The sequence below is a fragment of the Neopelma chrysocephalum genome, unplaced genomic scaffold, assembly GCF_003984885.1.
Source record: "Neopelma chrysocephalum unplaced genomic scaffold, ASM398488v2 Primary Assembly neopelma1_166, whole genome shotgun sequence".
NCBI lineage: Eukaryota > Metazoa > Chordata > Aves > Passeriformes > Pipridae > Neopelma > Neopelma chrysocephalum.
The window spans coordinates 596233-612552 of NW_020897828.1; the positions used below are offsets into that span (position 1 = coordinate 596233).

At 46.6% G+C, this 16320-nt stretch overlaps 1 protein-coding gene across 7 annotated transcripts in view; it reads left to right on the top strand.

Annotated features, from left to right (window-relative positions):
- ERG (ETS transcription factor ERG) overlaps positions 1-16320 on the top strand; it is a 106877-nt gene that overhangs the window by 67829 nt on the left and 22728 nt on the right. For 6 of the 7 annotated variants that reach the window (XM_027701805.1, XM_027701807.1, XM_027701812.1 and 3 more), the window contains exon 2: positions 5318-5535. In XM_027701805.1, coding sequence (XP_027557606.1) covers positions 5318-5535 — 218 coding nt within the window. Of the gene's footprint in view, positions 1-4986; positions 5122-5317; positions 5536-16320 lie in introns of those variants that run through there. The other variant, XM_027701810.1, reaches the window with a different exon arrangement.

Here is a 16320-nt window from a genome sequence, read left to right on the forward strand (position 1 = left end):
ATAAAGAAAATTTGTGTTCAGTGTTGACCTCAGATACCAACAACTCTGCTTCACAGATTTGCATGAATTACCTTTCTCACCTGCTGTCATAAACTGCGTGTGTTGCTTTCTTCATATCAACTTTAGGCAGTGGTTACTAGAAATGAAAGGTTTTATTTCTGGGCTGTCCTGAGAACATGTTATTGCCATGTGAAATCCAGGAAAATGACCCAATCACCACTAAAATTGTTGTTACAGAGGTACATAACTTGTCAAAAATGAAAGAAGCCTGTAATGCATCTCTTTGGTAATGTTAATGTTTACGTTGCTTTATCTCACTTGTGGCTTGGTGTTGCCAAACTGCCCCCAGAAACAGCATTAATATGGATGAGAAAAAAGGATTAAGATGTGAATGAGTAATGAAAAGCCTTTACTGGAAATAGAACTGGTATCCATATGTAATAAAACCTTGCCAAACACTGTCAGTGTTAATAGTTTTGTTTACATTTCTACGTGGCCAGGCCATGCCGCTGCTTTTCATGATTGTGAATTCTGACAATTTTTATATTCTGTTTGGTCCAGGAGCTTGGATGTGCAATTATAGAAGAAAACACACTCCTAAGTCCCTGTATTCAAGGAAGAAATACCCACAACTGCTTTCTCTGAGCTGTTTTGGTGCAGCAGTTTGCTGTCAGAACCTTCCTTTCAGAGCTCATGTTTGAAGATCCAAAATTATGCCAGTTGTCAGCCATTCCCATGGAGCTGAGAAATGCCTCATATTTCTTGATGCTGTTTCTATGCTTTCCCACAGGATGAGTTTCACATGAGGTTATATCAGGTTGTTTTGAGTTCTGATTGTTCAGCATCACCGTGCCTTGCAAGGTCAGTGGACTCAGAAAAGCCTGGGCCACAAATCCTCACCTTTTAAGTAGACAGACTGGGAGGGCTGGGGCTCTTCATCCTGGAGAAGAGAAGGCTCCAGGGAAACCTTAGAGCCCCTTCCAGTGCCTAAAGGGGCTACAAGAAGGTTGGAAAGGGACTTTTCAAAAGGGTATGGAGTGATAGGACAAAAGAGAATGGACTTAAGCTGAAGGAGTGCAGGGTTAGATTGGATATTAGGAAGAAATTCTTGGCTTGAGGGTGATGAGGCCCTGGCCCAGGTTGCCCAGAGAAGCTGTGGCTGCCCCTGGATCCCTGGAAGTGTCCAAGGCCAGATTGGACAGGGCTTGGAGCAACCTGGGCTAGTGGAAGGTGTCCCTGCCCATGGCAGGGGTTGGAACAAGATGATCTTCAAAGTCCCTTCCAACCCAAACCGTTTGGTGATTCTGTAATTTAAGATCACTGAGAGGAAGAAAGGCAGCAGTTGCAATCCTGGACACACAACTCCCATCCCTGAGTTGCAGAGGACTGTTTTCCCTGTGTGTGAGGATATGCAAGGACCACAAATATCATCTGTAGTCGTTGCTGGTACATTGACATCAATGGTCCTGGTTGTGTTTGGAGGAGAGGACAGTCAGTGTGACTACCTGAGTCCTGGCTCACAGGAGGAGTAGAAGAGATGTTAAACATATTTTCCATGTTTCTTACTCTGAAATCTCAATCTCATTTAGGTGTGAGAAAAGAGAAAAGGTGGTTAAAGAGGAAGTAAGGCTAATCCCAGCTTAGACCATGTTCTTTAATTATGCTGACTCCTCAATATTTTGCAAAGGTTTAGCTGGCCAGTTCAGCTTTTACAATGTGCTCAAGGGAGGGGAGGATATGTGTCCTACTGTCCTTAAAAACGGCACAGCAAAGATCAGTGAGGACTTGGAGTGAAATGTCAGAGCTACTCACTGTTGTAGAGTGCACATTAATGAGGCTTCCACATGAGGACCAACCCAAGAGCACACAAAGCTGGCAGGGACTCAGTTATTCCTCCAGAGCCTTCACAGCCCTGTCAGCAAGCACTGACTGATAAGGATGGAGTGCAGATGAGTGCTATTAAACCAGAACAAAACCCCAGCAAGCACATTGAGCTTTCTTTGTCCGTGAATAACCAGGAATTTTCCTCTGAAATGTCTTAAAAGTTTAAGCCCGTCCCTTGGGTTCATTTATGTGTGTCTTGGTTTTGCCATAGTTGTAGGTATTTGCACAGCATTTAGTAATTGGGCTCATATTTCCAGCATTTTGCTGTCCTCCTCAGGAAGTTAAAATGTGTGGACTTTCCCTCTTTTTGCAGCATAATAGGCATCCATAGCACAAGCAATATTTGTTGTCATTAGAAATGCCAATAAATAGAAAACCCATATTTTTTTTTGTGTGTTTACATTTACACTTACCCTAAGTATTCATTAACTTTTATCAGGTGCACTCCTCTTTAATAGGAAGCAGAATTTGCCTTTGTTTCACTTGTGTGTGGGAGAATGAGAAATATATTATATAGTGTTTGATGCTTGTTTTGAAAAGGTCTATTAATAAATGGCTTAGAAAGTAAAGTAATGCTCTTTATATTTGCAATCTTGTATTTGCTTTCTCCTGTATAATTCACACTTTCATGTATTTGCTGGCGCTCCCTCTTCCAAAATTAACTTTTTGTTAGGTGTTTTTTGGCTCATGTGTTTGCTGTACAGTGGGGCAGAAAAGAGAAAAGTGTGGATTAGATAGTTTGAGGTGTGGGATGCATTGTAACCACCTGGCCAGGCTGTGTTTGTGAATATATATATTTAATTTGGGGGTTTTTTCCCATGAAAACTTCCATGGACTGCTGAGAAGGAGCTTTTTATTTTCTTCCCAGTGTTACATTTTCTTTCTTTAGTTCTCATGATATGATCCCTGCTACTTTCCTACCCAAGCACATCAAGCTCCCTGCTGTCTCTCAGCACAGTGTAGCCAGGGAGGAATCTTTGGGGGAGCGAGGGACCAGCAGCCACCTCCTCCCACCTCTTGGTCTGCAGAAATTTCCCAGAAATGGCTCATCAGAAAAGCTTCAGACCACCAACAGCAGAGGTTTCTGGCAGAGCAGAGGCCCAGAGGAGCACGAGAGGCATGGCAAAAAGGAGAGAGGTGTTATTCTGGCATCCTTTTTGTCTCACAGAACCACAGTTCACATCACCAGAAACCCAAGAGGCATCAGTTTGGTAGTGGGGTACAGGTTGGTGGGTGTGCAGAGCAAGGAAGCAACTGGGGAATCAGTGGTGATACCCTGGTGATGATCTTTGCACTCAAATGCCATCTGAAAATCAGCAATGAGATGGTGCAGATCACTGCCTGAACTTGGTGATTCAATCACAAGTCTCACAGTGGCTTGGCTGCTTGAGATCCCATTCCCCAAGTCCAGATATTAAGGGAGGATCTCAATTTTCATGAGCAGTAAGCAGGAGAAAGAGATGTTCCCACCTTTGCAGTTGCAGAGCAAAGTATGAATATTAACAGAGTGCACTCTGAGGGCTCACAAACCAAGTGGATAAAAGGAATGATAGAAGCAGAACCACAGAATCACATCCCTGGTTGGAAGGGACCCACAAGGATCATCGAGTCCAACTGTTATCTCCTCACAGGACACCCCCAAGAGTCACACCATGTGCCTTAAAATGAACAAATACAACCGCTGATTTTTAGGGCAGCATGTGGCTGCTGGAGCTTGTGCAAAGCCCTCTTCCAGCAGGCAGGGAGGGTGGGAGCCTGCAGGCAGCTGGAGGACTCCGTGTCTTTTCTCTCTCCCTTCTCCACCATCCTCTGCTGACAGGGCCACACGGTTTTATTGTCCTCCTGTGGGCCATCAGCAGCAGATCTGGCAGCAGCACAGCCCACACACGCTGCCTCGGGAGGGTGGGGTCGTTCACGGAGCACCCTGCCCCAAAATCTGGCTTGGGCTCCCGTCCTCACCCCCATCCTTGGCCCCTGCACCTCCAGCCACTGCCAGCTGGCCTCCTCCATGGCTGCTGTCGTCTCATGGGCTGCACACTGAGCCTCCTCACCAGCCCAGGGCTGGGAGTTGTTCCCTGGCTGCTGGAGAGGGCTGTGTGGTGATCAGGGAGGTGCTGGGCTGCACCCCCTGCTCCATCCTGTACCTCGCTGCCAGGCTGGGAGGAGGGAGTCGTGCTGTGCTTCCTGTCCATCTCATACGTTGGAAAAGCCCTCCGAGATCACCAAGTCCAACCTGTGACCTTGTCAGCCAGAGCACTGAGTGCCACGTCCAGTCCTTCCTTGGACATCTCCAGGGATGGGGACTCCACCACCTCCCCGGGCAGCCCCTTCCAGTGTACACCCTCAAGCACCCTGGTCACCCTAAGTAGCCCCTGGAGAGGGGGTGCTTTCCTTGGAAGCTTGCTTTTCAGGGGTGCCCCCTGAGCCTGTGCACTGCTGGGACAGCAGGAGTGTGGGAGCCTAGACCAGTTCTCGTGGCCAGGGAGCCTCATCTCAGGCAGGATGTGTCCCTTCGGGAGTTTCAGCTCTTCCCACAGCTTCCTGATGGATGTGGTAGACTCACCACCAGCCCAAGCCTGGCCCAGGCATCACCACGATAACACAGGGAAGGAATTGGTGCCAGCATGGATGCATGGCACTGGGGATAGAGGATGACATTCCCTTCCTCTGGAGTCTCCAGACCAGATATGATGGCAGCAGTCCCATCACCAAGGGGCCTGGTGAGCCCTGCTGCCCTCGAAGGACATAACCTCTGTGGTGAGGGAAGGGGGCTGGGGAAGCCCTTCCCACAGCTCCAGAGCAGGATGCCCAGCCAGGAAGGGTTGCCATGAGAGAGAGAGAAGTGGTTGGTGGGCACCGTGTCCTCTCAGGGTTGGAGGTGGGCATCTCTGCTCAAGCTGGCAGTGGGTGCTGGCAGAAAGGGCAAGGTCCCTGGATCAGAGGTTGTGCCCAGATGTCTCAGCTCCTGGTCCAGAAGGGACTTGGCCTGTGTCCCAGAGGAGGGAAGGGGAGCTCCCAGGGAGTCAGCAAGGCCTGGCTTTAGGTCGCTCCTTCAGGGGCAGTTAAAGCAGTGGTTTGTCTGCACCCCTGGCAGATCTGGCCCTCTGCATCACTACCTGGGACCCCACAGACCCGGGCTTTGCTACCCATCCTGCCCTCTGCTCCCTCCCAGCTCCTGGCCACTGTTCCCCAGTGTTTGGTGGTGTGTGTTTCCTCATCAGCTCAGCCACTGGTGGGGTGGGTCTCCCCAGGGCAGAGCTGGCAACACGTGTGTCCCCACGGGCCCTCACCTCCACCAGCACTCGTGGGCCTAAAAAGTAATAAACAAGTGATGACTTCACCTCCTCGTGTGAGGTACAAACCCCTTTTTTGAGGGGAATGTTGTAATACCTTCTCTGAAACGTGGTCCCACTGACCCTTCTCCTGTTTGCAGGAAGCGTTATCAGTGGTGAGCGAAGACCAGTCCCTGTTCGAGTGTGCCTACGGATCACCCCACCTCGCCAAGACAGAGATGACGGCCTCCTCCTCCAGTGAATATGGGCAGACCTCAAAGATGAGCCCACGTGTCCCCCAGCAGGACTGGTTGTCACAGCCCCCGGCCAGAGTCACCATCAAGATGGAGTGTAACCCCAACCAGGTTAATGGGTCAAGGTAATGAGGCTCAAGAACGCTTTTTCTTGGGATGGGCGTAGCTCAGTTGTCTAAATCTGCGAATCTGGCCCCATTTTAGATGCCCCAGGTGGCACCTGGTCACCAGCTGCCATCCCAGAAGGCTTCAGGTCTCCCCATCACACCACCCAGCCCTGTTCAGGTGTTAGAAGGTCTTAAAAGGTGCTACAGGCACAGTCTTCTCATGAGCTTGTGCAAGACTTCTGTGTCTCCTCTGACTGTGGCTAATTTTTGGATGTGAACTTGCTTTGAAAGAGCACTTATTAAGGTTAATAAAATGAGGGTTTGCTGTAGGCTGGAGCAGCACTGCTGATCCATCGAGGGCATGGGGTGTGTGATCTAACACTCGGTGGAAGTTGTCAAATGCAGTAATTTGGGCAGTTGCCTTTGCTCTAAAAATAACCAGAGAAGCATAGGGAAAAGAAAAGATAAATCTTGTAATGGCAGGGGGAGTAAACTCTTGATCTTTGCTTTTATATTTACTGTAAACACAGTGCCAAAAAGTGGAGTTGTATTTAAGAAGAATTCACGCTGAAGAAACAACATGTATGGAGGGAGGGAGGGGAGTGGAAAGGAACAGGAAAAGAAATTATTCAGCTCAGCTGGCAGTATCCACAGCGTGTCTGTGAATTAACTGTTGACTCAGGACTTCTTTTATGAATGTCACTATGAAGGAGAATCATATTGATTAGGCTGAAAGAGTAATACAGTGAATTTTTGAGTGTCAATAAGCAGCTCCCCCAAGCTTAGGGGCACTCTCTGGGCCATCTGAAAAAAACACAATGGAGATTTTTTTTTTTTTCAAGGAAACTATCCAAACAAGAGTTTTCCTGTTTAAAATGCCTCACTGTCAAAACAGTTTTCCTTTGGTGTTGCTCAAGGGCAAAGGTCCAGAGAGTCAGTTGCTCACAACTGGTGGTGATGTACCAGTGAGGGCTGTGCTTCACATCCCTCTGTCGCCAACAGCTGCGTTCTCATCTCATCTCCCAGCACCAGTTGTTTAGAAAAACCTCAGCCATGGGCTCTGTGGTCGCTGTTCACACTTGCTGTGTTGATGTGATGAGCACCACAAGCAGGGCAAAGTGGTTTGGCAGCTTATCACACCTCTTCACTGGTAAAAATGGAAATTGTGCTGAAGCCAAATCAGAATTTCCAGTGAATAGTCGAAGATTTGAGATACGTGGAAATAAACGGTGAGCTGAAATTTTAAAGAATTAGAGGAAGTGTTCTTGTAAGCCTGCTTATTCAGAATTTCAAGTGTCTTTATATCAGTGTCTTTTTTATTTTTATGCTAAGCAAATGCACAGGTATAATCACAAATGGAGTATTGATTCAAAACCAGCCTTACCTGCTTCCTAAAACTGCCTCTTAAATACTTGTGTAAGCAAACTGATCCCAGTTTTCCTTAGTGTAGATTCCATAAAATGCATTAGAGTAGATAATTGGTGTTGATTGCTACTGAGATTAGTGGTAATAATTTGTGATTAGTGATAATAATTTGTAATTAGTGGCAATAATTTGTAACTAACGTCAGTCATACAGGGACTCCTGCTTTGACATACTCCCAAATCTTAAAGAAGAGTCGAGATGGCACAGATCCATTTGGAGTTGTTGGACAATCACATTTTAAAAGCAGTCAAGCCAGAATCCTGAATTTGCTGTCTAGGATTCCTGAAATACATAACTAGACTGAATATTAGAGCTCAGTTTGTGCATCACAGGAATTTGGCTGTTGCTGACGTGGTTTCGAGGACAAAACTGTGGGCAGCAATACCACCTTTTATTAACTGAAACCTTGTCCTGCCTAGTCCTTGTTAGCAACCCTGGTAAGGGTTATAGTTTGATTTAAGAGGTCAGGACCCCTACCAAACCCAAAATGTGTGCCCAGAGTCAGATCAGTTCAACTGAGTCTCAGGCAAACCCACGTAACCTGTGGGTGAGGGCTCGGTGTGGAAAACCTGCTGTCCCACACCAGCATCCTCAAACCAGTAGGGACTGGTAGGAGCCCTGATTTGGGAACACAGACATCTCCAGGCACTAAATCTCTGACTCCTGCAGGGACTTGCCTGGTCCAGAGAGGGCCAGGTACCCTGAGACCCCCTGACTTTAGGGCAGGGCTGGCTCATGTTCAGCCTGTTTTACAGCCTGGAGGCTTGGGGGTATGTGCTTGGGTTGGGGTGGAGGTTTGCTGCCCATATCCCCCCGTTTAAGTGTGTTCACCTTCTATATGTGAGCTCAAAATACTTCCCAGGGATGGATAAGCATTCAGAAACCCTGAATTAAACAGGCTGTTTGGATTTATCTGCATAAAGTCTATCAATGTAATGCTGTGCCACATTATAAGAGAGAGATGAAGCTGTTAGAGAGCATCCAGAGGAGGCTGGGAAGATGATGAAGGGTTCAGAGGGGCCAGACAAGATGCAGCTGAGGGTACTTGGCTTGTCCAGCTGGAGCAGAGGACACTGAGAGCAGAGCTCATTGGGCTCTGCAGCTCCTCCCAAGGGGCAGCTCCGATCCCTGCTCGCTGGGAGCAGGGACAGGACCCAGGGAAGGGCTGGAGCTGGGACAGGGCAGGGTCAGGTTGGATCTCAGGACAAGGTTCTTCCCCCAGAGGGTGGTGAGCACTGACCAGGCTCCCCAGGGCAGTGGGCACGGCCCCAAGGCTGCCAGAGCTCCAGGAGGGTTTGGACAACGCTCTGAGGGACAGGGGGGAGTGTTGGGGTGTCCTGGGCAGGGCCAGGGCTTGGACTGGATGATCCTTGAGGGTCCCTCCCAACTCAGAATATTCTATGATTCTGTAATTCCCCCTTCCTTTATGCTGTTTTCTGTTAATGTGTTGAATCACTCAGGGTGATACTCTGGCTCCCTGCAGAGCCAACAGACAGGAGCTGCTGCTGGTTTTGGCTGCCAAAATTGCTCTTTGTGGACAGGCCTGTCTGCCTTTCTTGCAGAGGTGTCTGCACTATCTGTATAAAGTACCTGTGCATGTGGAGAGGGGCTCTTCCTCAGCATCTGGAGTGACAGGACAAGGGGAAATGGCTTCACACTGAAAGACAGCAAAGTGAGATCAGATATTAGGAAGAAATTCTTGGCTGTGAGGGTGGGGAGGCCCTGGCACAGGTTGCCCAGAGAAGCTGTGGCTGCCCCTGGATCCCTGGAAGTGTCCAAGGCCAGGTTGGATGGCCTTGGAGCAACCTGGTCTAGTGGAAGGTGTCCCTGTCCATGGCAGAGGGGTGGAATGGGATGACCTTTAAGGTCCCTTCCAACCCAAACCATTCCGTGTTTTATGATCTGCACTGTTGCAAGCAGAACGGGCATCTACTTCTGCAAGGATGTATAATCTGAACACTGGGGAATTGTCTTTAAGTGAAACTTCTTCACTTAGTCATGGGGCATAATTTTGATTCAGACCTTTCCTGCAGAACTGTTGTCACAAAGATGAGACACTCAGGAGTTTCCAAGGAACCCCAGGACACACTTTTGCACCACCCTGGTCACCTTTACCACCACTGCAGAAGTAAAGAGATGAAAAGAAGCAATTTTGTGTGTCTCCTCTCTAAAAAGAAATAGCATTAAGTCTACCTACTCCATCATTTGGAGTTTAGTGCAAATCAGCTGAGCAGCACATGAAGAACAATTCCTTCATTTTGCTCTGGACAGCATCACTCAGAGGTTTTTAATGGGGTCACCACTGGGAAATGAACAGCTCAGCAGTGGCTCTGAAAGGGGTTGTACAAGTTCCTGCTCTGAACTGCAGAATGGTTTTGCTCAGAACATTGGTTTCCTAAAGAAAATATAATGGGGTGCAACGTAATTCTTTCTATATTGAATTAAAAATAACCTGCAACACTGAAAGCAGGGGTTTGTTTATTAATCTTGGATTTGACAACCTCCCCTGTTGAAAGAGCTCCTACCTGGGCCAAAGAAATTTCATACTTCACTACAGTTCCTCAGACATGACTTGCTGAAAAAGAAACAAAAAAATTCACTTACAAGCTACCAAAAAAGAAAAAGATTACAGAACAACAACAAAAAAATTGTGTGCATATATATGTTTATACTATGCTCAAAAATAATAAAAAAATATTATTATAATTAAAAAACACCATTTATTTCATCAAAGAACTATTTTTTTATAAGGCCTAACTCATCCCTGAAAAGATACATCTTAAATAATACACTTTTAATGGAGAACTAGCACTGCCAAGTAACAAAAATAAAGATGTTATGGCACTTCCAAAACTCACATACACGTGTGAGTAGGGTGTAGGGTGTTATTACACTTTGGGGATTGGAATCTTCTTAGTATGTGAAATTCCAGCCAGTTTTAGGGAAAAAAACCCATGTGTATCAGATTGGTGGTACCCTGTGATTCTGTAGGTCACTTTGCATTTTTCTTTTCTGCAGGAGGTTTACCCAACCCTGCTCTTTTACAGTGCATAAATTTATTGCCTTAAAAGAAATGCTCAGTTGTTAAAAAATACTTCCTGAGTTTGAAAATTAACACATGCAGTATCTGGAGCTGCTTTTCATTTTTAGTAAAGCTGTACCTGCTCTGTTTGCACCCATTTTAAAATCTGGGTGGTCCCAAAGGAGTCTAAAATATGACACCACTTTGCTGAGCCATGGAAGTGCTACCTGGAGGATCTCCAGAGTGCATCCTCTGGAATTGTCTTCCTGGGCACCTGGGTCTGAATAATTCAGTGTAAAGAGGATGCAAAGTAGGGTGTGAGGCCCCACAAAGGGGTGAGCAGGGAGGAGCTAAAATGGCAATATTTGCTGTCCAGCTCTCCCTTCTCACTTTATTTCCTGGCCATATATTCTGTCATCTGGGAGAGGGTGTAAAATTCTAGGAGCACACTGAACCCTTTAGACATCCACAATTAAGTAGAAAAATGTGCTCATCTGGTAGGACTTTTCCCACATATACTTTACCTGTAATTGCCCTACATGAAATCTCAAAACATAACTGGCATTCCTGTGAATACCAAAAAAAAAAATACCATTAGAGTAAAATTAAAGGGTTATTTTCAGAGGGATTAGCTACCCAGTTTTCTTTAACAATAACAGCATTTTTAGAGCTAAACCCACCAGAAAATACAGCCTGAGGGCCCACCTTAAATTAAATAAAACCTGAAAAGTTTAAATTAAAGCTGTCATTTACCTTGCTGTTGTTGCATAAATAATGCAGATTGTCACAGGTGGTATCAAATTGAGTTTCTTTAAATATATTATGTAGGTACAGCCATTATATTTCTCCCAGGTACATAAATCTAATGAGACCTTTTGTGCCCCCACAGAGTCAATCTTTCACCTGAATGTAATAATAGTGTTTCCTGCTATTTATTGCTCTTGAGTCAGACCAAAAGATTCACCCTGGTGTAGGGTTTTTTATATATATATATTTCTTTATATATATTTTATATATATTTATACATATACATAAATCTGGAGGTTGCATGTGCCACACCGTTATTTATTGTTCTGTTTATCATTCTTTACATATTTTATCAAATTAAGCACAAGGAATTCTGTCACAAAGGTAGCTTGGAATAACCACATTCACTGGTAGATAATCCTTTTTTTTTTTAAGGCAGGCTTAGGTGAAACACAAGTCTTATTCAGATTTCACTTGCAGCGTGATGATTTCACTGAGGAGGTATTTTTGAAACTGAACTGCAGTGAAAGCACAGCAGAAGCTTTCCAACATCAGCTTGGCTGATCACAGGAGTTTTAAAGAAGTGCCAGAAATAATTAGTTGCCCTTAAGATTTAATAATGTGCAAAATGTTGATTTAAGTGCTACCAATTGTTGCTTGAAAACCATTTGAGAGTGAAATTATCACTTAATACATCTTTTGTGCTGGCTCTTTTGGGGAAATACCACTTTTTCTTTGCCTGAATTTTCATCAAAGGGCCTCTGTACTGGCTGGGTTGAGCACATCTGACACACAGAAGGAGTTTTCAGAGCCCAGGGTGACCTCAAGTTTTCTTGTTGGGGTTTTTTTTTAATTTTCCCCTTGATGTAAAGTCTTCTAAGGAGTAGCTATTTTGTGCTATCCAAGCCAGCAAATCAGAATGAGCAGCACTCGAGGTACCTTGCACAGTCTGGATGTGTGACAGCTGCTGTTCCCGGGCACTGAGGAGGGTGCAGTCATCCATGTGGAGCTCTGAATTCCCACCAGCTCCCAGGATCCAGGCTGGCGGGATCTGCATCACATTCCAGTCTGTGGTTGGATACTGATGGACTAAGTTGGAGCATTTGCAAATATGCAGAGAATCCCCGAATCACAGAATTGTCAGGGGTAGAAGGGACCTCTGGACATCATCCATCCAACTCCCCGGCCAAGGCAGGGTCACCTGGAGCAGGTGACACAGGAACGTGTCCAGGTGGGTTTGGAATATCAAAAGCTTGAGGAAGCTTCAACATGAGGACGAACTTCTTTCCATGGAGGGTGAAGAGCACTGGAACAGCTGCACAGAGAGGGAGACTCCACACCCTCCCTGGGCTGCTGTTCCAGTGCTCTTCACCCTCCAGGGAAATAAGTTCTCCCTCATGTTGAGGTGGAATTTCTTGTGTTTTAGTTTATGGCCGTTTCTCCTCGTCCTGTCTGTGGGCACCGCCGAGAAGAGCCCGGCACCACCCTCCTGACACCCACCTTGTGAGTGTCCAGCATGTGGATAAACAGGGCTGAGCTGCAGCCATCCCCCTGACATCACTTGTTTTTCAAGGGCATGGCTTTTTCCACCCCTGGAGCACAACCCCGCGGCGGAGGCGCGGCGCCATCCCTTCCACATCTGGTGGTGCACCACCGGCATGCAGCCCTGGTATTCCCGGGAAACCTCAGCTCAGACTAAACAACAGGCACGGTCCAAACCCCACTGCAGTCCATGGGACTCTCTCCTCAGTCTCCAGCAGGGCTTGAGTCAGCCCCTGCGTCAGCCCAGGGAGCTCTGCCTTAAGAGCAGGCCTTTCCTAACGCACTTATTGGAGCTGCCTGTGTAAAGTAACGTTTTTCCCCATAATCTTGGGTAAAAGGACATCAGTTATCTCAGGCTGATAATCTTTTTTCCCACTGACTGGGTGGCTGGTGGAGTGGCTGCCAACCAGACTGGAAAAAGTGCAAATTCAGGATCTTGTCCGTGTGTGACTGCTCCAAGAAGTTCCTGTTTGCTCTGAAAAATCCACCAGCTTAACACCGGCACTTACATGTGTGTGTGTGTGCACGGTTTGGCTCCATCCTTGAGGCAAACATGTTGCCAAGGAGAAAAACAAACTCAGCTCACTGATCCTATAACTATTCTTTTTTTTCTTTTGCATTTTTTGGGGGTACTGGGCTGGCAGGTGCTGGCTAAGGAGCTTTTCACTCTGGGATAAATGGACTCATTCAGAATTGGCACAGATACATTTCGGATTGACCACCGAATTTCAAGCAAAGTGAAATACAAAAATAGGCTTCAAATAATGACAGAGAGCCCCACAAGAGCTGTGATCACTGTCATTTTTTAGGACTATTGGTATCATTACTTCTTTATTTCCAGCAGAGGATTTCCTGTGTCTGCAGCATTTAGAGCTGGGGGTTGTGGTGTCCCCCCTGGCTGGCACGGCACAGTCAGATTGTTTCTTAACTCCTCTCCCCCTTCATTAATAGGTGTTTTATTTTGATCAGGATAACATCAGTGGGGCTGTTCAGTATTTAAAGTTTAGGAACAACTTTTTAAGAGAAAACAAAAGGTAAGAAAAGGGGCTGATCATTGGTTTTACCATTTTGCACCCGTCGGCCTCACAGCCCGATAAAGTTAATCATGAAAATCAGCAGACATTCCACAGACATAGGGGATTATGGTTTCCATACAGGGTGTCACTTCTGTTTATGCCTGGCATACTACTTCACTAACTTTCTATATGATCCCTGCCCACAAAAGAAGGCACATGTGGTTTGGGAAGGGCCCCCGTCTCCCTGTATTTCATATTTCACGAAACCACAAATACAACAGTCTTACAAGCTCTTGAAATGAAATACAATTTGAGAAATGTAATCCATTACCATTATAATAGAATTTCTATAAAAATAATAAAAGAAAAACAAGGGAAAATAGGTCCTGAAAGTTATAGGCCAACTGGGAAGTCGTTGTGGCTTTGGCCTAGCTATCACCATGTCAGACCTCAGCCTTCTCCCAGGCAGCAATCTAATTGTAAATTATGTATATATACAGAACATCATTTCTTAGCTTTGGCTTTTCGTGACCCCCTTCCCTTCTTTCCCTTTCTTCACTCCAACCTGACACGTAAGAAATATTGAAGTGTTTGCGCTAATGGAGAAATGACAACGTGCAGTCAAACTTAAACCAGCTGTTTCCCCACACTGCGAACACAAAGAGCCAGGCTGGTAATATTTATAGCTTGACTGGCCTCTAGTGAGCCAGATGCTGACTGCCTTAATTTGCCATGATGGCCTTAAGGCTTGGAGCAGCTGTGGGCTGCAGGATAGCCAGGGAAAGCGAAGGGGAAAAGAATAGAAAACGAAAAGATTGATTTAGTAAAAGTTGTTGTTTGATTGGAAATGAACGGTTGCTGCATGAGCAGCTCGATAAATGTGCACCTCCCATTTCGCCTGGGGAAAGCCGAGGGTGTTGTTTGTGCTGGCGTGTGGTGGTGGCTTTCTTCTTTCACTGGAGAAAGGAACCAGAGGCACCTCTGGGTGACATTTCCAGGTGACCCCTGGGACAGCCCTGTGTAACCCTGAGCACCTACCGAGCGCAGGGCACCCCACACAGTGATTAATCCCCGTGTTTTGGGTGCTGCAGGGTTGTGTTTGCAGGGGGCTGCCCCAGCCTCTCCATTGCCATGGTCTTTTGGGGCTGCTGAACCCTTTTGGTTGCCGCTGCCCACGTGGAGCTGTGCTCTGCCATGACTGAGTTGCCCTGGGAGGACTTGGTTTGTCACAGAATCCCAGAATCATTTAAGTTGGAAAAGACCTCTGAGACCATGGAGTCCAACCTGAGCCTGATGCCCACCTTGTCCCCCAGCCCAGAGCACTGAGTGCCACGGCCAGGCCTTCCTTGGGGACCTCCAGGGGTGGGGACTCCACCACCTCCCTGGGCAGCCCATTCCAATATCTAATTCCAGTATCTAATCACCCTGTCTGCAAAGAATTTATATATCTTGTTTATCTTTATTTTTTTCTTTTCTTCTGTCTTCTTAGTCCTACTTTTGACACCATATAGCAAATATAAACAGCCTGTCACCGTGGCTTCAGCATCACTTTAAGCCACTGATGTGGATCCTTAGGGGCTTCCCTCCCTTCCACAGACCTCAGCAGCTTTTTCCCACCCTGGCCATCCCCTTTCCTGAGGGGAAGCATCCCCTTCCCACAGCCACCACACATGTCCAGCCTGGAGAAGAGAAGCTTTGGGGTGACCTAACTGTGGCCTTCCAAGACGTGAAGGAGCCAACAAGAAAGATGAAGAGAGACTATTTCCAAGGGCCAGGAGCGACAAGATAAGGGGGAATGGCTTCAAACTGAAAAATAGCAGGGTTAGATGGGATATTGGGAAGAAATTCTTGGCTGTGAGGGTGGGGAGGCCCTGGCACAGGTTGCTCAGAGAAGCTGTGGCTGCCCCTGGATCCCTGGAAGTGTCCAAGACCAGGTTGGACGGGGCTTGGAGCAACCTGGTCTAGTGGAAGGTGTCCCTGCCCATGGCAGGGGGTGGAACTGGATGAGCTTTAAGGTGCCTTCCAACCCAACATTTCTATGATTCTGTGATTCTATGGCAAGTGTTGGGGTCTCTAATATCCCCTCTGGAAACTCCTTTCTGAGTCTCACTTAGTACCCATGGAGATCACCCTCGGTGCCAGGGAAGCAGCTCCTGTGCCTTGCAAAGCTGCTGGTGCATCCCTGCTCCTGCTCCAGTGGCTGGGAAGCACAGGCTCCTTCTCCCCAGGGAGGGTTGGGTTGCCCCCAATGTAAGTAAAAAAATCTCTACTTACCTCTAAGTGAGAAATCTCAGGGAAGTTTTGGGTTTTCTCTTCATAGGCCACTTTTTCAGTGACAAACCATTCTGGGGAGGAAGCACTGACCAAATCCACCACAGCCTGAGTAGCTGCAGAGAGTGGAGATGAGCCTGAACGTGCTTTGCAATCCTCTCAGTATGAGCTGACCTCTGCAGGATGTCATTTTTGCTAAATATAAATTTGAATATGTTGGCCCAAATCGTGGGAGGGAGCTGGTTTGTGGGGCTCTCCCTCCTGTACATAAGGACGGGGTGGGGGCATCACAGCCCTGCTGGGGTCATTCCCCTTTTTCTCAGATCAGTGGCATTGCAAAATGACAGAGAAGAGGTGAGGAGATCAATCTTTATCCTGTAGGAAAGTGTCATGGTTTGTTTGCCAGATCCTCCCAGAAGGAAAGTTCTGGTAGCTCAGCCTGTCCTCTGACCTCACATGGAGACCATGCATGGAAAGCTCTTCAAAGATATCCTTACACTTCTCTACCCTCCTGAAACCCCTTCTCTGTAAGTAAGAAAGTTATCCAAGCTTGGATAATTAAATAAACTTGTAAAGACATGTAGATATTTGGACGATACAATTTTTTTTTTCATTTATTTCCCTGTGAACTTCAGAAATATTAAAGAGAGGAGTTTGTATTATAGGAATGTCACAGAGATCAGGCAGAATTTTGCTGATTCTTAATCCATATTTCTCTGACACCTTGCATTTTAACACAACACAGGTGTTCTCTGTCACATGGGGAAAATAGTAGCATAG